At 40.4% G+C, this 25,470-nt stretch overlaps 1 protein-coding gene across 2 annotated transcripts; it reads right to left on the minus strand.

Moving 5' to 3' along the window:
- Positions 1 to 363: 363 nt before the first annotated feature.
- LOC127376542 (secretory carrier-associated membrane protein 1) lies at positions 364 to 8,207 on the minus strand. 2 transcript variants are annotated; one of them, XM_051423526.1, is made up of 9 exons: positions 7,959 to 8,205; positions 6,708 to 6,788; positions 6,374 to 6,484; positions 5,785 to 5,896; positions 4,842 to 4,970; positions 4,419 to 4,578; positions 3,954 to 4,055; positions 3,745 to 3,862; positions 364 to 3,321 (listed from the first exon to the last, which is right to left on the minus strand). In XM_051423526.1, exons 1-9 carry the CDS (start codon positions 8,013 to 8,015, stop codon positions 3,160 to 3,162), a joined length of 1,032 nt encoding a protein of 343 aa, XP_051279486.1. In that variant the 5' UTR covers positions 8,016 to 8,205; the 3' UTR covers positions 364 to 3,159. The 2 variants fall into 2 exon arrangements, with proteins under 2 accessions (XP_051279486.1, XP_051279487.1); XM_051423527.1 differs by lacking the exon at positions 6,708 to 6,788 and having other exon boundaries at positions 7,959 to 8,207.
- Between the last annotated feature and the right edge of the window lie 17,263 nt (positions 8,208 to 25,470).

Here is a 25,470-nt window from a genome sequence, read left to right on the forward strand (position 1 = left end):
AGTAGCTAAATCCAGTCCCTCCCAACCTGGGTAAGACACATTTAAATACTTACACAAGTTTTACTTCGTCAGTCCACTAAAAACAGTCTAAATTAAGAGTTTGACCAGTGAACATCAACTTTTTGGTTGAAATACTCACAACTCCTTTATAACAAACTGTGACAAGAGGTCATGAGTAGACTTCAGGCTTCATTTTAAGGGTCACAACAGGCCAGAAAGACTGAGCAAATATCTGGTAAGAAGTTTGGTTTAAGGACAAACCTTTACTTGATTACAGTAATTTTTTTAAACAATAATTCACACAGATAAGAAGCAGATAAAAGTTATGTAACTACATAATGGTTTTCTGAAAATCCACAAATGTTTCTTTCAAATTTTATTTCATGTTAATACCATAAATATACAAAACTCAAACTATTTCACATGCAACAAAGGCCAGACAAGAGTGCATTACATTTTCTTTTTACATGTGATTGATAATGGGGATCAGATTTTCAACTTTACAAAATATACAAGTGTCCCTTTTGAATGAGTTTCTTCTCTGATTCAGTGAAATAACATGGTCACAGGTCAAAAACACAGTTTTGTGTCAGCAAACTACAGACACCTCATTCTGTACTGCAGACCAGCTCGCCAAATACATCAAGAAATTACCCACTGTGGCATGGCTTCATATAACAACAGTTTAAAACTATAGATACATGGGAATCATGTGGGTGTTTGTAGCAAAGAAAAGTTGTGTAATACCTTAAAGTAAAACATGGCAAGGGAACACATCACAAACCAAGATTTAAAAACAAATCTATATGGACATTTGGTAGATTTCTCACAGCTTTTTAGGACATAGAATAACACTTGAGGGAGATTTTTTTTTTCTTTCATACCGATCAAACACACATCCTCATCCACACAAGCAAACCTCTTGCAGGGTCAAGTTGCAAAGTCATTAAACACTTTTAAATCTAGCCGACACTATGATCATGTCATTACAAAACCACACAAACATAATACATTATATGAAATCAAAACCAAACAAAGTTGAAATGCAAACAACTTAAATTACACCATAAATAAAAACATGTTTGTCTTTTGCACTAAGTTCAACGTAAAACAAAAAATGTGCAATGAATTTAAAACAAAACATTTCCAAAGGAAAACAATACTGCCAAGATGTTATTATTTTGTGACAAATTAACCTTCAACTTTGTAACACTATCAGGAGTATTCTGTCCACGATAATGTTCAGTCCATACATTTGTAATACCAGCGGTACCAGTCATCAGTCATCTGTCATGCACATCTTCAGACACTCACCACCACTATGAGGTGCTAAAGCACGATACAAATGTAACCCACGTCCATATTTGACTTCAGTGACAGTAGTGTGTACAACGTAGTGCTGCATAACACTGTTATGTATATAAATTACTGTATCTTATCAAGTCCAATCCTCTGTTATTCTAATGTTCTTTTTGGCTATGAAACGTCTGATGTCAGTAAACCAATACTGACAGAGGAAAAATCACGGGACTAACTTTCTTTGTCTGTAAAAATGCAATCAGACTGTTAGTCTATGCTGTGTACATATGCACAGTATCAATGTGTTTAGTATCTTATTTATGCATGTTAATCTCAAGAAAAATCATAGCTTTGTCACTGTCCAGGCCATCTTCTGTGAGAAAAGGCAGGTCACTTCTCTCTCTCTCTACGTATGGTATGTGTCCTTTTCAACAGGAAACATGACAGCAGGAGGCCACGACCAAGCGGCTCTCAGATCCATAGCAGCGTTAGTTTTTAACCAAGTGTGAGGGGCTACAAAATGTAGTCTGTTAGTATCATACATACATACATAAAGGGAAATGTGAACATTTCTCACGTTTTTCCACCCTTTTAGTGCACCAGGCCAGGAAAGCATCTGAACCTTTTAGGTTTGTGGTGTGAACTGGTGACGTTGCTGTTGACCTGGGTGTTCAGAGCGTCTTCACAAATAGATCCAAACATCATCAATCAGTCAAACAGCCTCTGGGACATGCAATAACTTCTATTACAGCTCACTTCTCACAGAAGCTAAGGGGAAAATAAGTAGGCAGACATTCCCCCCAAAACCAGCTGCCACCTGTAGCCAAAGAAAAGGCTGCTAGTGGAAAGAATGACTTTGCCAAATAAACAGCTACCTTAAGTGTGTTCAACATGCATTTCGTTATCATGCTGTCAGATCTTAGTAAGCCACAAAGATGCTGACCCAGCCCGCGTTGCCGATCAAAGTAGCACACAAAGTGGACATAATTGTTCAACTGACAGGTGTCACTGGAGCACTGCTAGAGGCTACAGGCAGGTCCTTAAGTAAGAACATACCGTCACATTTCTATTTATATGGATTACCAGGATGGTACTTGTCTCGGAACAGAAGCACAGATATAGGACAAGATAAAATGCACCTTTCAGATCTCACGGACCAAGCACTGGGTTATATAAAAAAACAAGTCAGAGCCACAATTTTCTTAAAGTGAAATACACATTCACACACGGGCCCAGCCACTCAAACATACACTGTACTTTCGGCATGTGACCAAGAAAACAGAACTATGTGCAAAACACCATGATCAGATTATCACTTTTCATGAGTCTATACTGTATTAACCAGGCAGGAAGCTGTTTGGAGGTCGACACCATGATAAAATAAAGGTATGCTAGAACTGCGACCTCTGACTGACCTAGAATCACCTCAGGGTGACAGGAGAACAGGGAAAGCGAAGGAAGGAGATGAAATCCCACACACTCAGAGCAAACCTTGAGTCACTTAGTGGATGTTTCAAGGGATGTGAGCACACTCATCTGACTGAAAAGCAGACAGGAAGGATGTAAGAGAGTTTTTACTGAAACTTGATTAAGGTGAAGGTGGACAACTCTGGTCACTTTATCTTAATACTTCTCTGTTACTTCTGGTCTCTGACTCTCTCTGACACTTTTAAGCAAAGTGTGCAGGGCAATTTTAGCATAACAACATTCATAAATTGAATCAATTTGATCTGAGAGCCTGCAGGGCCAGAGTTGTGCACCTCTAACTTTTGAGTGTGTGTGTGTGTGTGTGTGTGTGCGTGTGTGTGTGTGTGTGTCGTATGTGTGAGCATGTATGCATGTTTGTGTATGTGTGTCAGTTTATGGCTGAGGTTTGAATGCCCCACGAGCAGCATTGGACGCAGCATTAGCTGCAGCGTTGGCGGCTGCAGTCTGAACGGTCTTGTTAGACATGACCCCGGTTGCAAACTCCTGCTGGGCCTTCTCAAAACTAGCACCAGTGGTACGATACAGTGCGTGCACCTGGAAAGAGCAGAGAAGAAAATAGGTTGGAATTAAGTTAAGTGATTCAAATCAACCAGAAGGTCTTTAGCACAGCACTGAGTGATTCACAACATTGTCGTTTAGCTCAACATTATTAGTGAATAGTAATGACATCCTGTTTATTCTTTACACCTTGCAAGAGTCTTCTTGGACCCACATCCCCTGTATTGTCAGTATGTTAGTCAGAATACATGTGTCCACTCTCCAATATTCCAACTATGAAAACATTTATTAATAGTGTTCAAATAATTATCATTAACCTGTTTTTAACCTTGTTTTCATGGGCTGTCTCCCATAATGAGATAGCTTGCTACTGCCATTTGGTTTCATTCATCTCAGGTCAAGTCAATTAAACACGGCAACTGGGGCTGACATGTTGGGATTATTTTGGGATTGTGTTACCTTTTTAAACATAATGAGCGAGCCCACGGACAGTGCAGTGAACAGAGCTGCAATCAGCAACATGATGATGCCCACTGGGATGCTGGTGTTCAGACCAGTTAAAGCTGCGATCCAACCACTGGCAAAACAAGACAATGACAACATGAGAGAACTTCAGTTCTCACACACACATAGAGGTACAGAATCGGTAAAAACAATAAAACACTCACCATGTTCCCCAGCCAGCGATGCCAATAGTTTGTAGGACATGAACTCCAAACTGACAGATATAGACGAAGAAGAAGACAAAGAAGCGGAATGAACTGTCACTCCTGTAGTGGAGACAGAGAACAAGGTAGTGAGAGAACGAGGCAGAAGTAATTAAATGTCTTCAACTCTGTCACTAATTAATTCTCCATTAAATATTAATTCCTCTCTACTTTCCTCAGACAGTGAAAGTCTACCTTTATTTGTGTCTTTACTTGATACGCTCTTTACATAAAGCAAAATATTATTGGGAAATATTAAGTGTATGGGTAGAACAGTCAACTGCTCGCTCCTTTGAACTAATTTCATACTTGGAGCAATCGCTGCCTTTTGCTTTATCAGCATATAATGGTTGTCCACAGAGACTTGTTTCTGATTTTTTCTATGGCTGCAGAAGGCAGTGCAACTTTCCACATTTATCTGCTTACCTGAAAGCTCCGTAAAGCGGTCTGTACCAGCAGACGAAAGAGCACGGGGTAAACAGCAGAAACCACAACATGGCCAGGCCAAAATCTACGCCACGAGATGCATCCACACAGAACCAGGCCAGGCAGCCAAACATGTTCACAAAGAGCGTGCCTGCATGAACTGGCAGATCAACAGAATGAAGACATTTAGTGTCATTCAAGTATAACAACAAAGTAAACTTTCATTTATGCTCAGCAAAATAAATATAAAAATGAAGTGAATTATGTTGCAGGGCAGGTGCCTTCTCTTGCAATACAATATATGGGTTTGTCTTGTAAACCCACATGATCTAAGAAGTGTGTGAGAGAATTGATATAAATAATGATAATATTCAATGGTCTAGGAGGCAATACTGCCTAATATGTGTCAGACGATCCACTTACACATCCAAAGGTTGTACATGATCTTGACGGTCTTTTGGAACTCTACAGGAATGTCCACTGCAATATCATGGTAGAAACATGGGCCAACAGGGAACTTCTCTGGCAGTGGAGGCCAGTTGTTCTTACGCCCTGTGTGGACAAAGGCAGATGTGTTTGGATGATTAGCAATGTATAGTATCACCCTAGAGGTTTCACCCTAGGTTAACACACTGTGAAGGATCTAATATCAAGTGTGTGTGCAAGAATCAGAATAAAAAAGTACACTGTAAATCATAGAAAGTTAATTCTCTGTGTGATCACTGTATATACACTTAAATAAGTAAATGCGAGTAAGATATGGGTAAGTGAAGTGAGAAATGTTTGTGACTTTTTATTGTATAGGAAATACAATATACTACATTCTGGATAATTGAGGATTCTAATTAGGAGCCTTTAGTGGAAAAGCAACTCTACATTTGTTTAAAAACGGATGCTAGCATACCTTCAATTCGAGTTCTTCTCAGTTTCTAGATGCCTTTTGATAATGTAAGCCACAGTGCATAAAGCTCAAAGATACTTTTCCCACTGTATCACATCAGTTCTCATATTTGTTTTGAAACTGCTGAGTGTCTAAGAGGCCATTTATGAGATATTTTGCCAAAAATTAAATTATTTTTAATGAAATCATGCCAATGAGATGATTTATTCGCAGCAGAGAAAAAAAACTGTATATTGGTGCTTCCATAGAATGGTTAATAAATAAATGAACTTATAAGAAGAGTTATAATGTTTATTACAAATGAAACGTTGAACCAAATTATGTTGTTGCTCTGGTAACACATCAACTTTCTGAGTCTTAGCAACATTTTCATGAATCTAGCTTTGACTGGGAATGACCATTCAGACACTGGTAAGTGAGTGAATTAAGTGAGTGAATGATGTACTAGCTGGCTGTCTGACTAACCTCCCGCGGCTCCGTGGGACTGTAACTCTCTCTCCCGACGATCAAGCTCTGCTGCTTTCTTCTCCAACTCCTCCTGCCTTCTCAACAACTCAGCCTGAGCACGCGCTTGATCCTAACACAGACACAGAAATGCTCTTAAAATTCACTGCCCAACATCTGACAGGAGTTATAATATCCAATCAGGTAAGTAATGAAGGTATTTTTCCACTCAGGTAAGATTAGGAGTGTTAGTTTGAGAAGGGAAAAAAAAGGTTACGGTTGGAAAAGCAATCAGCTACTGTTGTTCACTCACTTGTCTTCTTTAGTTAGTATTAAACTAGCTCTAAAATTGCACTGCAAGGGGAAAGCTACAAGTGGGGAAAGGGCATTAAATGAATTCACACTATTCAAGACAGTGACATGAAGGATTACGAAAAAAACACATCAGATGACAGACAGTACCTCATTACGCCGCTGTTTGGCCATCAGAAAACAAATGAGTATATGAAGGACAAGAGGAAATGTGAACCAGAAGCCAAGACTGAGAGTGTCTTTATAATGTTACAGAGTTGTGAATAAAAATGTTGAAGACACAGACTGTGTGTGGTACCTGAGTCTGTTGCTGTGAGTAAGCCGGCGGCTCTTCTGTGGGCTTCATGATGGCAGGTTGTGTGTTCTGGGCAGGGGCTGGAGCAGATTTGGGGGCATTTCCAGGAGCTGCCTGTAAGCCAGAATAGACCTGGTATGTTAATATTTGTGCAATCAAAAGACAATGAATCAACACTGTAATTAGGGCACAGTCATATTTTGTTTGTTAAATCCTCTGTGACTAAGAGGTGGAGGAAGAGAGAAAGAGGCTAGTGGATAAAATGAGGTCACTGACTCAGAAGCACAAAAACACATGCATGCACACATTTATCAATAGTGAGGCTAGTTAAGCTGACCGTTCTGGCGTCTGTGAAAGGGTTATACTCCTCAAGACCACCAGGAGGGGCAGACTGGGTCACCTGCGTCACTGAAGGATCCTACGGGACAGAGAGGACCACAAAGGGTTTCACACTACAACCCACAAAATCAAAGCTAATTTATTGTTGTTGTTAACTAAACTATAATTTATATATAAAAGATACAGCTGACCGCACATTCACGGGGTCTTTTCATTCACATGTTCTCACCAGTTATTATTAATGTGTTGACACATTACAGGTAGGGTGGAATCAGACACCAGGATGTCCATGCGACACAATAAAAACATTCACGGTACTATATTTTATTTGAAGTGACCTTGATCTTGTGGCCATTTGAAACACTGCGGATGGGATCAGGTACAGGAGGGGCAGTTAATCACATGCTTGCAGGACAGGACAGTCTATGATGGCCCACCATGTGTCATGAAGAGCCAACAGTTTGCAGGTTTTCCTCCCAACCAAGACTCCACCCACCACTTAACACACCTCCAAGCAGGTGAGGGACTCCTTTAAATCACCTACACAGGTGTTGAGCTGGGATGAAACCCTGCAGACTGCTGGCTGTATTATAGTAAGAGGTAGGATAATGTGTAAGGGAGAATAAATTCTGCTGTAGCACAAATAAACACCGTGTTGCTTACATCTGGTCTACAATGAACAACAAACTAACATTATCTTAACTGTCAACAGTTTAACATTAGTGTCAATATTGTCTGACACGTTTTTAGGTGCAGTTCATGAAAATAACGCAGAGTTAAGTTTCTATTGAAACCGCTGTGACCATGTATTACTCAAACAAGACGTTTTAATCTCCGCGTCCCAGCGACCTTTAGAAATATTGGTAGGCACACAATGTACCTAACTGATACCACCCAGCCGGTTAGCTATTTACCAAGCTAGCAGGTGACAGCAAATGTTTACTGACGGTGGACACAGCTAGCTAGTTAGCTAGCAAGCTAACAGCATGTGTCTTTGTTCTTAATCGTTATTGAAAAGCTAAAAACATCCGACATAGTCCTCCACAGCTATGGTTTCACAAGCAGCTACACCATGTGTGAGTGATGAGATAAATAACATGAACGATGATTAGCTCTCTCTGCTACCTAGCCGTGTACCAAGGAACACCTATAGCTAGCTGTCCAGCTGCTAGCAAAGACAGTTAGCACGGATGCTAAAGTACGCCTGGCCTGAGTGGGCTTCGAAGCGCTAACCAGCTAAGTGAGCTACCTGAAAGGGATTGCTGAAGTCCGGGTCTGCAAACGGGTTGCTGTCAAAATCGGACATTGTACAGCCTTTCTAGTAACGGTTTCCTGTGCGGAAGAGCTCCCCGGTTCTCCAGGGAAGGTTCAGTCTTGTGATAGGACTGCCTCTCTCTGCTGCCTGCAGTCTTTCTCTCCGCCTCCTTCTGATGGAGACCCCTCGCTTAGCAAGTTAGCCTGTAGCACAAACAAAAAAATGGCAGCAGAGGAGAGGATGCGTGACGAGCAGCCCCCCACCCCTCCTCCTCTGACGTCACTGTTTCAGCACCGCGGACAGCATGACGTCTCACAGGTGTAAAGTACATCTGGATCCAGCGGTGCTCTGATTACCTCTCTTATTTATTCATTCATTGTTTTATTGTGAGTCATGGTGAGGTCAACATATAAGGGGACCCTGGGGCAATACAAATGTGACTCTGGGCCCCAGCTCCCACTCTCTGTGCATTGTGTATGTACTCATCTTACCTCCACATTGCCATCAGGTAGGCCTACAGCACTAACAGGCACAGGAAGCAGCCAGTACTCCAGATACTACTGCCTGCCTGCATGTTTTCAGTTTGTGGTAATATCATTAAACACACCTTCATTTATGTGCACAACAAGGGAGCCAGAGGGCTACAAGATCAGGTAATAACACACCTAAGTGTATCTACCACGTAAGTATATATTGTACTTTAGTGGTAGATACGCAAATTGACAAAAAGCAACTGGCACTGAAACTGGAGGTCCTTTTTGTAAGTTGCCCTGTTGGTTCTAGTCTTAATTTAAGAAACCTGACTGTTTGTTTATCAAGCAATATCTCTGAAGATGTCATTTACCCATCTGCCCTGTCTACAGTTTCTCAAGTACTGTAGAAGTACAGTTTTAATTTGTCACCTACTAAAGTATTTCCATTTTTATACTTCTGTATACTTGTCCTCCCTACACTACTACTACCTTTATTTGACAACTGCAGTTACTTTGAAGATTTATAGTTTAAATATAAAATATGATGTATTGCTCTAAATAGAAATGTCAAAAATGATATTGAGTTGTTAAACTATGACCAGCTACAACATTACTGCTTACACCTTTAATCAATTATTAATTATAATCCAAACATACAATAGTCTATAACAGGGGCCTTATTGTCATTTAAGTACCTCTTTTACTTTTGATATTTTGAGTTAATTTTGCTCACATTACTCTATGTAAGCAGGATTTTGGATACAGGACTTTTACTCGTAATGAAGTATTTTTATTTATTTATTATTTTTATTTATTATTATTATTATTATTATTTATTTTGTACAGGAGATGGGGGGGTGAGTGGGAGAGAGAGAGAGATGGTTGCAGTTACACCGAGGCCACTCCGGTAAGGTCTTAGTATGTGGCGTGCTCACTCTACCAAGTGAGCTACTGGTGTACCCTGTAATGGAGTACTTTTAAATAGTGTTACCACCCCAAAACAAAAAAAAGGAACTAAAAGGCAAACTCCACCCACCTGGGCTGCGAGGTTGACTAAAACAAAACAAAGAACAATCACAAATTATTTATCCAGGTCTGATTTTTACTCAGTATTGAGTATGATCTCTTGTAGGTCAAATACCACAGCAATCTCCTCCACTTGATGATTATGATGATTATGTTAATGATGATAATGATGATGAGGATGATGATGTATGGCTGTGTCTGCTGGCTCAGTTGGTCTCTTACGCCTGTGAGAAAGCAACGGAGAGGCAAACCCAGACGGCCTCTTTGATGATATGTAACAGTGACCTCGTTTTCGGCAGCAATCCCAGACAATTTACGGGGAAATCATTTTATTTTACTCGTCCCTATAAGAAGTATCAGACCCCCTGAGAGCTCCTGTGTGTGTGTGTGTGTGTGTGTGTGTGTGTGCGCGTGCGTGCGTGCGTGCGTGCGTGCTTTTCCACATTGGCTTTGAAGCTCCGTTAGTTGCCTAAAATGGCCACTTGGGGGAGCTACGATCCAATAGGTCTCCTCGACGGCTTTCACAGAATCCTTTCTCATTTGCCATCAATTTATTTTCATTCAAACAAAGGGTGACCATGTGAAGAACATCACATCAGTTGACAGCCTGTAAATGTGATTTAAACATTTAAGCACCATTTACCCAGATTAAGTTTCAATTGAAGAACAAATGCTATTAGGTGTAAATCTTACAGTATGTGGTGAATGATGGAGGTTAAAATATTCCTTTTTATTGTTTGAATCCTATTGCTCATTTTTAAACAAAGGCACCGTGTTACTTTGGTTTTATAGCAGCCTAGCACTTAATACATTTAACTTATACTAATGTGCTTTTGTTGATAAGTAACTTAACAGCTTCGTACTCTGCTATTGTGCTCCTTCTGCCTTACAGTTGATAGCCTCGAGATAAACACAAACTGCGGATTCATGGCAAGTCAACTCCTCTCCACAAACACATGCATGCAGGCCCACAAATACACACACACACACACACGCACGCACAAAATGAGCATGGGTTCCTTCCCTAATCTTGTATTAATGGACCCAATCACAGACTCTATGAATAATCAATGGCCAGTGGTCTGCAACCACAGTGCTGAGACCTTGAGTGAAACTGAATTTTCCTAATAAGACACACACACACACACACACACACACACACACATACACTCACACACCTTGAGGCCCTAATAAGCACTAATGCACTGTGGGTTGAGAATACGTCACATGGTTTGTTTGCTGCAGAATGTGAAAGATAAACATGCTGTGCCAGGCTGGGCAATGTGTGCGTATGCATGTACTGTGTGTGTGTATATATATATATATATATATATATATGTGTGTGTGTGTGTATGGAGAGGAATAGCGTGAAAACGGGGACCTGTCTGTCCTTGTCCGCTCTCTCTCTCTCTCTCTCTCTCTCTCTCTCTCTCTCTCTCTCTCTCTCTCTCTCTCTCTCTCTCCTGCCTTTTCTTATGCTGCTTTCCACAGATGATTCTGTGTGGAAACAACCTCTTTGGCTAATAGCTGCTACATTAGTCTCTTAACCAGCTGGTCATGGCCATTTAGAAATGTTCATTAGGTCGCGGACCAGAGTGGATAGGTGTGATAGTTCACTCCCCTCTGTTGACTATAAAAAGGCAGAAAAAGAGACAGAGAGAGGCAGACAGACAGACAGACAGATGGAGAGAGAGAGAGAGAGAGAGAGAGAGAGAGAGAGAGAGAGAGAGAGAGAGAGAGAGAGAGAGAGAGAAGCAATTTACTGGCCAACATGACGACCAAGTGTTAAAAGCCACAGATGCAATTATCATCATATTGCCCTGAATAAGAACCTTGTGCATAATTAGATCTCATTAAGGTCTATGAGTGTTATTTTAGGGCTCTGAAAAGGTTGGATAAGCAGGACTTGATATTATGGGTTATTAATGCTGCAACATCTGGTGCCATTCTGGCAATAGTCTAATAGTCGTTTGAATGGGCTGAAAAATTCAGCGCTCACCGGATGTTACAACCATAATGTAAAATACAGTGTAGAATATGTTATTTAAATATGTGGATGGAGATATAAATAGATACTGTATATAGATATGTGGTAATGTATGGATTTATATATGCTGTGTGTGTGTATGCATGTGAATCTGTTTGTGCTGTTGACCAGTCAGAGCACATTACACACCGCAGAGGGAAACAGCCCTCTGTCGCCGGAAAAAGCGATTGATTCTCCATTTCCATATTAATGAGCAGATTTGTTAAGAGCCTGCAGGAGAGGGAGAAAATAACAGGGTCTTCATAGGGCACGACATTTATAAATAAAGCTGATGCAGAGAAAAATGGAAATTAAACCTTTTAGTTTAATAAATTTGAGGCGTCCGCAGCAAAGCGAGCGATTTGCATTTCCATTTGTGGCCAAATAATGAGAGTGCGGGTCCATGATGAGCCTGCTAGTGCTGCTTTTGGGTCTCAAACAGTCAGACAATCACTCCAGCGTGCAGCCCTCCACATCAGTGTCATTAGCTCAGGCCTGTTAACTCTGCTACTTGGCTTTCTAAGATTATTTGGTGAATTAGAGATTCCTATTGTCACTTTGAATGAGGAATAGGATTACGCCTTCAAAATAAAATGTATTCACTTCTATATTCCCAGCCTGGATGTGTCTGTATATTTTTTCTTGAATATTCAACATCCTCTATACATGCAGGTGTCACTTTTGAAATGATCCTTTGTTGTTCTAAAACAACCCTGTCAGAAGGAGTCTCTGTCTTTCTCTTTGCCTCTCTCATAAACACTTGCACTTAGACACACACATCGCACGCGCACACAGACGCATTCACAAAGCATCACTGATTGAATTTATTGGGGAATGGATGTTGACTAGACCACTCCAAGTAGGCTAGATTGTTGTTGTTCCCAGATTGACAGACAGACCCAGAGCGGCTGATTGAAAGTGCCTTTTAGCTTGCTCTCACTGTATATTTGATTTGGCAAAATGGAAGGGGAGTCCAGTCTTTTCCCAGGATGCAAACACAAGTCCCTGTGTTTGTGTGGGAGTATGTGTGTGTTTGTGTGTGCCATGCGTATGTTGACGAGTGGATGCTTTAGCAAATGCTGCATAAAATGTACCCCTTTCAGGTATTAATTGAATAATGCAAGCACTCCTCTTGTCAGCCATCAAGTGGGCCACTTTCTCAGTGGCCTGTGCTGCTCTCCTTGCCTGCGAATTGACTAGATTTATCTGTGTTGTTCCAGCCAATGGATGCCATTTGTTCCAAATGTTTGACATAAACATGCAAAGAGCAGAGGCGTGCACTCATAAAATAAGCTTCTAGACTTGTTGTTTTACAGCCCAAAGGGACCGATGGGAGGCCTCTCAGCCTATCAAATCATGTCGAGCTCTTGCTGAGCCAACGGCGTGTTAAAGTTCTCTTTCAACCAATGATGTGATGAAAAGGAACAATTGCCGCCATAAAGAAGAAAAGAGGAGCACGGAGGAGAGAGATGGAGTGCTCTGGGAGGAGGGAGAGTGCAGTTGGAGGAGAGCTGTGCAGTGTTCTGCTAAATATGCATACTTATTTTCCATGCCTTTAATGGGACACATCTCATTGGGCGCCTTATGTCTGCTTCCAAACTATAAAAGATATTTAGCTTTACACCTGCAGGAAATTCCCCATAATAAAGACAATATTGGCATATGGAGGCTTTGCTGAATCTGCTCTGTGCTTTCTAGTGCTGTCAAGACACCTATAGTATTAATGCGGCTTGAAAAGAGTAAAACCGATTACTCTAGAGGTTATATTTTACTTTATTTTTGTGTGGAAGTGATGAGATAATGAGTTTAATCAGGATATCCCTTAATTTAAGTGTTATTGTAGAGGTAGAGCTTCCACTCAGATGTTGTTTATATTACGTGTATGGATTAGACTCAGGTGTGTGTGCACGGGTTTACGCGTGTGTCTGTTGTGCACACTGCGGTTCGATTTGCTGATTTAGCACTTCTCTAATTTTCACTGGGTAATATTTGCCTTACCTGCTGGCCATCTGTTTTTATTATCCGGGTGAATATGTTTGTCTAAGGATATCAATAATCATAAACAAAGCCATGACTCTTTCACCTCTCCCTCTGCATACCCCTCTCGATATCTGCGGCTGTCTCTCACACAAGGCTGCTCTCAGCTCGTACTCTGATTGCACACAGTCTACATATTTCAGTGTGTAATTGGTGAAAAGCAAACATTATCAACCCTAGTTTCAGTCAGACTATGCGCACACATACAGTACATAACCACACACACATAAATTCACACACACTGTGCCGTGGCTCATGCCTTGACTGAGTGTGTGCTCTCCTATTACAGACAGTAATTACCGTCAGTCACCCTGTGTGTCCATAACAAGCCAGCATAATGCCCTAATCAGGCCTGGATTAATCTAACCCTCTCTCTAATCACTCTAAAAGTGATTTATATTGTTTTTCCTGTTCGGAACAAATGAAATCTGTAGCCCAAATTAATACTGGCTTTTCATCACTGGGAAGTTAAAAAGCCAGTAACCATCACATTCTTGTCATTAGGGCTGCGTCTGAGGAGACACGCACATGCACACACACACACACACACACACACACACACACACACACACACACACACACACACACACAAAGGCACACACACACACATGCTCATATGTATTTAAGTTGGAAGGAAAAAATATATAATGTTAATATTCCATTAACTTGGCAAACTAATAACATTAATCCTCTGCTGAGAAAGGCTTTCAGACCAAACAAATGGGGTCATCAGACGAATAAGTAAAATTTTATTGCTACTATTTCATATTACATATCCTGCTTTGATTTAATAATTATAATCAGAAAGTAAATGGTTGCTGATTAATTACTTTTACAGTGTACAATTGTATCAGCTCCCCCCCCCCGAAGAACTTTTTGAGCTGTAAATTAAGTGCACTGAGACTTTATTGGCCAGCCGCACCTATGTCAGTGCAGGAATATTTTTACACCGTAATGGACATGAAATCATTTTTTATCCATCTGCCAATTATTCTGATGAAAAATGCTCTATATCATTCTGTACAAGTCATTTGTCAAATTGTATCAGCCACAATCTTACAATTTCTTGGTCCCGAGCTTTCATTTAAGATAGCATGCCTCCTATTTTGGTTCATGCCTCCTACTTTGTTTCATTTCCATTGTTAAACAAATCAATTCCAACCCTGACTCACTTCCCATTGTTTTTCATTATGAAGAACGAAGGCCGGACACGAATCATAACAGAACCCTGAAATTTCCTGCTCACTACTCAGTTTGTGCTCGGAATACAAACCAACTCACAAGACGCACATTTAACAAATGCAAATTGTGAGCCAATCTGGTCGAGCTATCTGGGCTCCCGGCTCCATATTCATTTCCTCCACCCCACTGTTCACAAACTCCAAAAACAATCCAGGGGTTAACCCGAAAGGGATAGGAAATGGAGGTCTGACAGTGTCCACTACCTCGCTCTCTTTTCTTCTCCTTTATCTCTTTCTCTTCCACACGGTCTCTCACCTTTGCTCCCCTCTCCTTCCTCCCCTCCTCTCTCCTCAGTCCCCTCTCCCCTGTTCTCTTCATGCTGTGTAATTCTCATCTTACACACTCTGTTGCTCTGGACTATGAATAATGCATGGTGTGTGAGAAATCCTCAATCTCATGCTTGGCTCCCAGCGAGCATTACGGAGCTTGCATCTCTATTACGGAGATGAATAGGAGAAAGGGGAATATTGCATAGGATACGCTCTAACTTCATTGTTTGTTTTCAGCATTAAGGCCACAATCTGGGATTTCTTTAAGTACATATGAATTATGTATATAAATATACAAGGAGAGGCTTGCTGATGAAAAATAATATCGTCAAAACTTTTATAATCCACCATATCGTCACCACAGCTCCATTTTTCTCCAGTGTCACAATCCAAATAAATATGAACAACAAGAGCAAACTATTTACAGCTTCAGAATAGATTTAAAATTCATGCGCTTGCATGCTGCCAGCCCTTGAAAAATAATTTATTTTCAGTTAATCAATTTTCATAGAGAACTGCTTTAAATTCAATCAGGTAACGCTATAAAAAGCAGTGCCATAGCATTTTTGTTGTGGTGTGTTTCAATTCTGTAGGGTTTTTCATTTTTGCCTTCTCTGTGATTTGATTTTATGGAAATGATAAGATGGCAACTGCAGGGACAATGCATTTATAAATACAGCAGTCTGTCTGTGTGAGTCCCACCGTTTGGAAATTTGTTCACAGCTGAAACACTACAAATGCAGATGTGAGAATAGGTCAGGTAAAACTCCATTATGTTCAATCCACAGTCTCATCACAATAGGAACAAATGACCACTTGAACCTTTCTGCAGATTTTGTGGAAAGTGTAAACCTTTTTGAAGTGGCTGAGCGATGCTGCCTGTGACGGGAACTTTATACTTCACATAATAATAATAATAACAACTTTATTTGTATTGCACCTTTCATACTACAGCTGAAAGTGCCTGAAAAAAAGACATAGAATGAACACAAGTCAGGGATATAATGCCATAATTACTGGAAAATAAGACTTTGAACAGTTCCAACTGTTTTACAAGCCGATTTGACAATCATTCCCAGTCTGTTGTCAACATCTTCTTATTGATTTCCTTCTGTAGAGATGAGGCCGCATCAGGGGACGCTTACAAGAACACAAAGATTTGGTTTCTTCTGACAACCTTGCTGCTTCTGAGCGAGCCTTATGTATGCATTACACGTGTATGTGCTACTGTACCCTACATACGAGCCATGCTAAAACATGAACCCATGTTTTATGGGGTGTGTACATGCGATAAAAGCACTGAAGAGTTAAAGTGCTTTTCTACCATGCTCAAAGCCATGTGTCAGCACTAGACCACTAAATCCACACAATTCCCTTGAACAGTTTCCCTTCCTCTGATAGTCTATCATTCCTCTGTTTCAGGTGGCTGGCCACTGTAGCTGACAGGGGCCGAGTCCTTGAGGAGATCATGTGTCTGTGGAAAGTACAGGACAAGCACTGATGTTTGAGCTTTCAAGCCAATGTCCCTGTTGTTGCCTCTGTCCCTCTGTCTCGGCTGTGTTTCATTCCCAGCGTCACTATGACATGAGGTTCTTGGCCTGGCACATACAGTAAGTTTGTGTTGCTGTAGTGCTTTGAAGTATCATATTCAGTGTAGGGGACGATATATACCCTAATATGTTGTGAGTGTAGTTCTTTCTCCTCTTTCTGATGCTCTGGTATATGTTCCTTATATTTCACCAGTCTTTTTATTGTCAATTTTTATGTTCCGCTTCACCAAGTATTGCACATCATTTGTGATATAAAGCAGGGATAGAGAATATTATGGATAAAAACCTCCCCATTATTCCATGGTGCTGAAATCTTACAGAAATATGCCTCCCATTTTGGTAGACATGGCTTACTCTTTCTGTCTTTTTTTTTGCCCATTTTGGATGACGCCCAGATGAATCACACTAACGACCTGGGCCCTGTGCTGCAGCACTGCTCTGAAATTAATAACTAAGGAATGGAGATATAGGGCAAATAGATGAGAATAGGAACCCGATATTCACTCTTGGGTACTACGTGCTCAGGCACAGACACACATACACACATACATGCACTCGCATATACTGCACACAGAGCCTGACAGGCAGGCTATTATCCCCCAGCCCGGGCTGCCGTAATTGGCTATCGCTTTTTACAAATGTGGCTCCGTCTGACTCGCATATCAGCTCCCGTCTCATCAACCGTGTAGGGGTCACCATGTCCGTGCTTGTGCGAGTGTGTGTGGTGGTGGTGGTGGTGTATGTGTCTGTACATGTGCATGTCTATATGTAGGGGTCACTGGTGTGCCCATCCCTCTCATGTCTCCATTTCCCATGCTCATTTATGTCCATGCTAAACGAGCCAACGGATGCTATGTGTGTCAGTGGCCGGCTTCTCTTTAGCAGTGCCGGAGTATTTAGCCATTAGTCTGCTAATAGCATCAAGATCATTCCAACACCGGCTAGCTGATGATGAAATATTAGCTTAGCTCAGGCCGTCATTAGTTAGTCTGGGCTTGCCTTGGAGGTCAGGTCCATCTTATTTCTCACACATAGAGATCAAACCTTATTAACTGAATGCACATATTAATTTCTAAATTATGTCAGTTTGTAAATTATATATAGACCCGACAAGCTATATATAATTTTCTATATATATTTTACTTGGATTGTCCTAATGTATTTTTCTTTTGGCCTTTATTTGATAGTTGGCAGTGTTTAGATAAAAACATGCAACAACATACCAACAAAGGTAACAGTAATTTAGCTTATACCAGCATATTCTATGCAGCTGTGTTTATTTTTACTGTGTTGTTTTTTTAGCCATGCAAACGCACTGCTTGCATCACAGAATAGGTATCCTAAGTTTTCTTTAATTACCAGGACTAACAGGGTTTGATGTGAACATATGACACTTATGACATTGAAAATTAGAATTATACATGACTGTAAATCTCTGACATTTGTATTCAGCTAAGCCAAATAAATGTCTAAAACTATTATCAGTACTAATGATCTATATCAATTACATTAGTATAAATTACATTACATCAACAATTAAAAAAACCACAATATTTAATTATCTTAATATTAGAAAACTAAGAGCTGAAAACACACTTCACTGCAGTTAAAAACCCACAGTTTGTAAATGCAGTCATTACTAAATCATAGCTTGCATATAACCGCCATGCCATCGCAGATCTTTTACACCCTGCTGGGCCCTGTCAAGCAAGGGGTATGTATCAAGCTATAGGGGTGTGGACACAGTAGAAAAAATATCTCTAATATCTCTCTAAGGTGATTCTAGTAATATGTAAAGATTAGTGTGTCTATTCCCCTGACACAATTAACTGTTAAAACTTCATAGGGTTAAACAGCTTTTACATTGACTTAATTGCACAATGTAAGATGTTGTGTGACTTATGAAGGGAGTCATTGTCTTAAGGTTAGAGACAAAGAAAAGGACTCACTTATGAATGTACCTCCTCTCATTTGTGTCAGGGCGCCAAGGGTTTGTAGTTTTACTTTAAGAAGAGTCCCTGAAGTCATGGCATAATTACTTTCCCACTAGGCGGGGCTCTGGAGCTGAAATTACATCACACATAATGGGGTTGATTTAAACCTATATTTAAGAAGGCAACTGCTTGCCTATCATACTCTTGCACCTTGTTAATCCTTAACCAATGAATTAACCCTCATTACCAGTGCTGGAATATAGATGAGCGCTCTCTCTGCGACTCTGGCTCTGAATTTTCTCCCCTCTATCCCGTTCTTACCCTCCATCTAGCTTTCTGTGATGGGGGACGTCTGGGGTCAGTGATTCTGTCCTGTGTCGCCCCTGATAGTTCCTCCTGCATTCAGATTATTCTGACCTTAGATCAGCCCTATCAGGTGACCACTAAAGCACTTTAAACCCCAACCTATCCAACAGCCAGCTGCTCCCCACAGAGTAAAGATTGCCTCATATCTCTCAGCTTGTTTGTCTATCTGTCTTTGTCTCATATGAACAGAGGGAACAGTGCGACTAAAAAGGAAACCATGAGCAAATGCTCCTCGGCAATGCTTCAATTTCAAATGACAAAGTAGAGACAGAGAGCTGAGCACTGGCGTGAGATGAGCTTTATCCTCAGGTGTCATTTAAACCCGGCCTCCTCTAGTCTGTAAATAACATGCCTTAGCTCCACTTTTCACACAAGAGTCAAGTGCTCTCAGCCAAGATTGGAGTAGAGGAGTGTGTGCATGTGATTGTGTGGGTTTTGCCCAATGAGACACCATTCAGCTATTTTGATAAAGCACATGAATCAGTCCAGCTCTAAGAAATCGCTTCTGTCGTGATTCTTTTTTTTTTTTCAAAGCATGTGGAGATCATTTATTTCCAACATTAACAGAATAGGTAAAAAATAGAATTTAAACCTGATTTATGAATAATATTTTCTACTCAGAATTGTACTGCACCGTTTCCTTGTCTTTTTGTCTGTACATCCTGTGCGAGGTGGCACACCTGTGCTTGTGCATTCAGATGAACGTCCGGTCTTATTGTGTGTGACCTCCGTCTCTCTGGCTGTTTGCTGTCTCAGATAACATTTTGACATTCCAGTCTCCTCTCTCAGACACTGCGATACCTCGGGCCGAGGGTGGATGGGGGGCCCAATGATAAGGCTTCACTCACAATTAGCAGGCAGGAGCAGGGAGGCGAGCGGGGGAAATTGAACTGTCAGAGAGAGAAGAGAAGAGAGGGAGGAGTGGAGGAGAGAGGAGGGTGGGATGGAGGGGGGGTGACCCCATCCTGCAAAATGGAGCCCGTCATAATTTGTTCATTTGGTGCCCATCAGGCTCTACCTTCCCTCTCTAACACCGCTCTGCTGACCTTCCTCCCTCTCTTTCACCCTCTCCCATTCCTTGTCGCTCTTCCATCTCTCATCCTCCATTTCACCTTCCTGCCTACCTTCACTCATCACAGCATTCCCTCCTTATTTTATACTCAGCTCAATGAGTGTACCTGTGATATGATTGTGCTCTCCCTTTTGCTGCACACACAGCAGCTATTAACAACATTATTCTTATTAAATGCATCAATTGGTAATTTAGGAAAAAAAATTATCTAGAGGCTTCAAGAGCTGGGAGTCAGAAGAAAAGGAGCTAACAAGACCAAGGCCTGCGCCTGCCCTGCTTCTCTGGAGGATTAAATGGATGGTAATGTGAATATTAAATAAGCAGAGAGGCTTTTAGCAGCTCTGTATTTAAATGTCAAATGCTGATGGGCCCTAATGAGATAATACTGCTGAAAGCAATTAGCCTGCTAGGCACAGAGAAGACCATTCACATCAACACAAGTAGACTCACACACATACAGTAGGTGTATACACTTGTAAACTTGTATACATACTGTGTTTTTGCTGAGTGAAGAAAACAACTGCCACTTAAAGGGGAAATAAAGATTGCTTTTAATGTATAACTTTATGATTTATTCAAGGGATTTCTTTTGAAAACAAGGCCAACCTGTTGTATCTTTTTACTACATGAATATTGTGTTAGTATAGTCCTGCCAGCACTTCAGCTGATCTTCACATGATCTAATGATGTTAAACAACTCAAAACACTGTGTTATCAGTATTTAAATGACACCACGCTCTCACTCATACCTGTTACATGCTGCTTCCCTTAGCACCACAGAAACTACAACAAACCTCTTCTGGTTTCTTATTTAAAAACAGTTGATGTCAGTAACTACCTTTGAACTTTTTGTCCTGGGTGCAAAAATCCCATTTAAAATGTTTTAATGTTTTCCTCACTTATTGCCCCGTTTCAATCTGACACTGGAAGACCTGTCCTAAATTACACCAACAACAGCCCTAGACACGACTGAAGACTCAAGTGTAACTTGTTATTGTAAAACTGACATTTAATTTTTGCTATTTCTCTAAATATTTGTAAGTAGTTCAGAAAAATACTTGGCACTCTAATTTTTGTTGAAATCTCAAGTATACTCAAGTATTTGTTAACTGATGGTCCGAATAGTTTTTTGATGATGAAATATGAAAACAGAGAACTTGTTTTGAAATACTTGAAATTGAATCACTCTATTGTTGTTTCTTGACTTGTGTTAAATAAGCATTTTGCGTTCAGATATGTAAGATTTTGCTCCACAGCAGCCCCCTTCGTTGAACTGAGCAGTCGCTGCTGATAAACCAGTATAGATTTTCATCTTTTTAAATCTCTCTGTCCCTCCTTCTCTACCCAGTACACAGTGTGTGAATTGTTTTATGTCAGCAATGTGTGTGTGTGTGTGTGTGTGTGTGTGTGTGTGTGTGTGTGTGTGTGTGTGTGTGTGTGTGTGTGTGACAGAGAGGATACAGGTGTTGTTAGCAAGCTCTGAAGGTGACTGCTGGTCTCATCCATCAAACAGGCTTTCCTCAGGCTGATCCCTAATGGATCCCCTCAATCAGAGCTGCTCACTGTCAGTCGCAGTGCAACAAAATGAGAAATCAGGCAACTGGTCGCGCAGCCAAGGTTGGGAGTCATATAAAGGGGACAAAGTGATAAAGACCAGCTCGTGTCCAGCCTGTTGATTAGTATTGAGTGATCCCAGCCTTCCAGCCGGTCATGACGGAAGCAGGACATCAATCTGGACAAAGCGACTTCTTCAACAACTATAATTCAGCCGCACATTTGCTATATTCAAACCTGCAAACTTGGCTTCAGTGTGAAGTGACATCTTGGCTATTAATAGTGGACACAACATATCAGTGTGTGCCCTTAATTGCACTTAGCATTTCAAATTAACTAGTTTTATAATTTGATAACAGACTATGGTCTGGAGTGTACCAGTGGTTTTGATTTCATTCTGTCCAATTTACAGCAGTAATGCAAATGGAGATGGTAAATGGGCTAAGCCCTCTCTGTACTTTAAAAAATAGCCCCAGGCTAATGTGGTTATCAAGTGTTAACACACTTCACTTTACCATAGGCCATTAAAATCTATGAAGGGAGGACAGATTCAAGCAGAGCATTCACTTTATTCATCTGTGTCCAGGGCTCCTTACTATGTTAAATGCTAGTTCTGTCCTCCCTTCACAGTGATTTGATTTGAGAAGCTAATATACTGAAAGCCTCCTCTTGCTGTTTGTCTCCAGCTACTCATTCTCTCAGCTTTAAAAGCCCAAAGCCTTTATTATTGAAAAGGCCTCTATTTGGTTTTAGGGTCTAACAAAATTGTGTACCACATTTTCTTCAGTGAGCACAGAATGAAAAGGGTTTGAGTGCCTAAAATAGATTAATTATACAGTATGTCTGTGTTTGGCTTCTAAATAGGAAAGATGAAAGGTGATTCATGGAGTTATGGGGTACAGTAAAGTAATCACACTAAAAGCTCCCTGTCTTGCTGCAGGTTGTGCTCCACCGTCGAACCCACTCATTTCCTGTCTCAGTTGTCTTATAGTCTGTACAAACCGTAGTGTAGTTTTAGACCTCATGGACTGTCTGCTAACTGTTTCAGTAGTTAAAGGCTGGATTACCGACCAGGCTCTAGCCCCAGGTTCACTGTGTGTCATTTGGTTTGTAGTAGTTTTAATTTATTTTGTTGGGTCATATTGTTGTTCAATTAAGCATATTCTTTTTAAAAAAAGTACTTACCAACTTAATGGACATACAGGTAGATAGGTATATTTTTTACTGGGTAGGTGGAATATAATGTTGTCATGTAGTCTGCAGTACATACATAGCAGTTGTTTGGAGTTGACTGACCCATGAGAGCAGGAGGAACAGGAGGTCAGTGTAGGTCTCATAGTGTGTTAACACAGCCCTGCAGTAGCTGTAACTATCCTAGACTCTCTATGAACTCATACATTCTTCATTTTTCATTGCCTTCTAAAATGGCCTGTATGACTACAGAGTGTGTTTTTATATCTCCCATTTATATGATTTTGATCATATGGTAAGTTTAGGCAATTTAAGCTACTTTATTAAGGTTAAGGAAAGGTTGCTCATGTTTAAAAGAAAACAATATTGACTTTTATAAGAGACCGCATATGAATCACTGACTGAAATGACAATGAAAAACTAAAGATTATATTAGGGGAGGGACATGCAGCAAACAAAGCTGCACAATATTTGACTGCATGTCATAAACTGAGGGACAGACATTAAAATAATATTACTGAATCAGACAAATTAATATCTTGATACACATACATTTTCTGTTTGCTAGTATGGTATTTCCTTGTCGTATTGTTTTTAATGAATAGTATTTTTGTATTTTTTATGAAATGTATTCTTAATAGACTGTTTACTTAATTATTTTATTATTATATATTAAGTTATTATTATATTTTTATTCTTTCTTTCTTTTTTAATTGTGTGATTTTGAAATTATTAAAACTTTGGAAATAATTGTTTATAACATCCATGCCATTAAAAGCATATTAAATTGTTAATATTATTATTAAATATGAATTGTTCAATAAATCAAACAAGTGACCAATGCTGTATTTTTTCTGGCAAGACCATAGGAGAGAAAATAGCCTCATACAACATTTTTCTTCTGGTCTTGTTGTGAATGAACTGATAGTCTTATCACTTATTATCATAAGTCATATCCTTTCCATTCATTCTTCCTTGTCTGGTCCTTGTAGCAGGTAGATACTCGCCTACTGACGTATGTTGCGATATTAATATTGGTGGCAATATTGATTTGGAGGCCTGCACATAGTCATACATACAGCTGTCCGGTGGTGGGCTCACCAATCACTATAAGTCAGTGTCTGGCTGGGAACACCAGGGGTGGTGTGAGCACCCATCAGGAATTAATCAGAGAGATTTAATGCAGCCTTTGACTCCACTATTTCAGGAGTTTATACAGTTCTCACATTATTCACACAGCATCATATGGTTTGGCTGGAGTTTGACTGCAGTATGAAGGAGAAACTCAACAAATGATGCTCTAGTTTCATTTTATGGTGATCAGATTTGGTCCAAAGCATCTAACAGCTTCATAAATGTCATATAATCTGTCGTATAATCTATACAGCATTGATTCTAGAGCTCCAACTTCTGATGTAAAAAAGATTTCTCCACCAGCAATGACATAGACTACATTTATGAAGAGGACAGCTGTCTTTACATCTGTAGTCTTACTGCTCGCTTTGTCTGTCTCTTTGTCTGTCCCTCCACGTTCCTCTTTCTCTCTCCAAAGCTAATGAAGGCTCCTTGGTTACAGTCCATGATTATCATACAGATAGGATCATATCCCATTGATTTTATGCAGATGATCACCTTTCTGTGTACGCAGGCCTGATGGTGGTAGTAATTTACAGAAGAAAATCAATTACCCTTCTCGTCTGCAGAAGTAATTGTTTATTATTTTCCTATTAGACAAACTGTGTTGATCAATGTTATGGAAAGATTGCCCATGAATACTATCAACATAAATAGATTTGCCTTCGACATTAGTACTAGTTTTCCTTTAATGACCTGTACAATGTCAAACCAATGCCACAGGCTGCGATTTAAGCACTAACTGTATGTGATGGATTTGTGTGTGTACTTGGATACGTGTGTGTCTGGTATGGCCTATAAGAAATGGATGTAGTGTAGATGTAGTGTGTCTGTTTACACTTTATCTGTTTCTTTGTGAAGAAAAATCTCAACATTTATACTTTGTGCACACATATTAAACCCTCTGCGCAGTATGCCTTGAATTTACATTTACTGTTTAAGTCCACAGTTGTGTACCCTGTGGAGGCTTGGCACAATGAAATGATTACATTCAAGATACTGAGCACGGGATGCTGCAACGACACTGTTGTTGTTTCACAAATGTGCTGTTGATGTGAATAGTCAGTGGTTCCCCTGGCCCCGTCCGCATCTTCTCTGCCTGTATCAGTGTCGATTGATCTAGACACAAACTAATCACTATTACTCACTGAAGTAATTGGCCCGGCCCAGATCACAGAGTAGCAACCGATCGACTAGTCCGGGGATCGATACTCTGATCAGAAGAGGTGGGAGCAGAAAGTAGGGATGCAGAGGAAGGAGGAGGGATGTTTTGTAATGTGGCAGATCAATCTGGCTGAACAGCACAGTTTCTGGGTGTGTCCTAGTCCACCTATCACATTCACTGCCATTTTAACTTTGCTGCTGAGCGATTTTCTCAGGTGCTGTGTTACTCTACCACATATCTGGATTCAGGAGGAGCTCATTACAAAGTCTTACACACTTCTTATGGTCCTTTTCAGTCAAAACCCTATCCTAGAAGGCCCAGTGACCCCTTCCACAGGTTACGAATCTAACAAAGGTTGAACACAGTTAGACTGACACAAACTTCAGAGCTTTAGGCTCTTTACAAAAGGGCAGAGTTTTTGACAGATTAGGTAAAAATCTGGAAACCAGGAGATCCACTGATATTTA

This window comes from Dicentrarchus labrax, unplaced genomic scaffold (genome assembly GCF_905237075.1).
Source record: "Dicentrarchus labrax unplaced genomic scaffold, dlabrax2021, whole genome shotgun sequence".
In the NCBI taxonomy this organism is placed as follows: domain Eukaryota; kingdom Metazoa; phylum Chordata; class Actinopteri; family Moronidae; genus Dicentrarchus; species Dicentrarchus labrax.

Bases quoted from the DNA above. Each gene is read 5' to 3' on its own strand.
- LOC127376542 (XM_051423526.1), bottom strand. From the start codon at position 8,015: ATGTCCGATTTTGACAGCAACCCGTTTGCAGACCCGGACTTCAGCAAT. The intron at 5,897-6,373 runs GTACCACACACA...TGTCTGTGTTAG, and splicing joins ACTCACAGCAACAGACTCAG to GATCAAGCGCGTGCTCAGGC. The intron at 3,863-3,953 runs GTGAGTGTTTTA...TTGTTTTGCCAG, and splicing joins ATCGCTGGCTGGGGAACATG to TGGTTGGATCGCAGCTTTAA.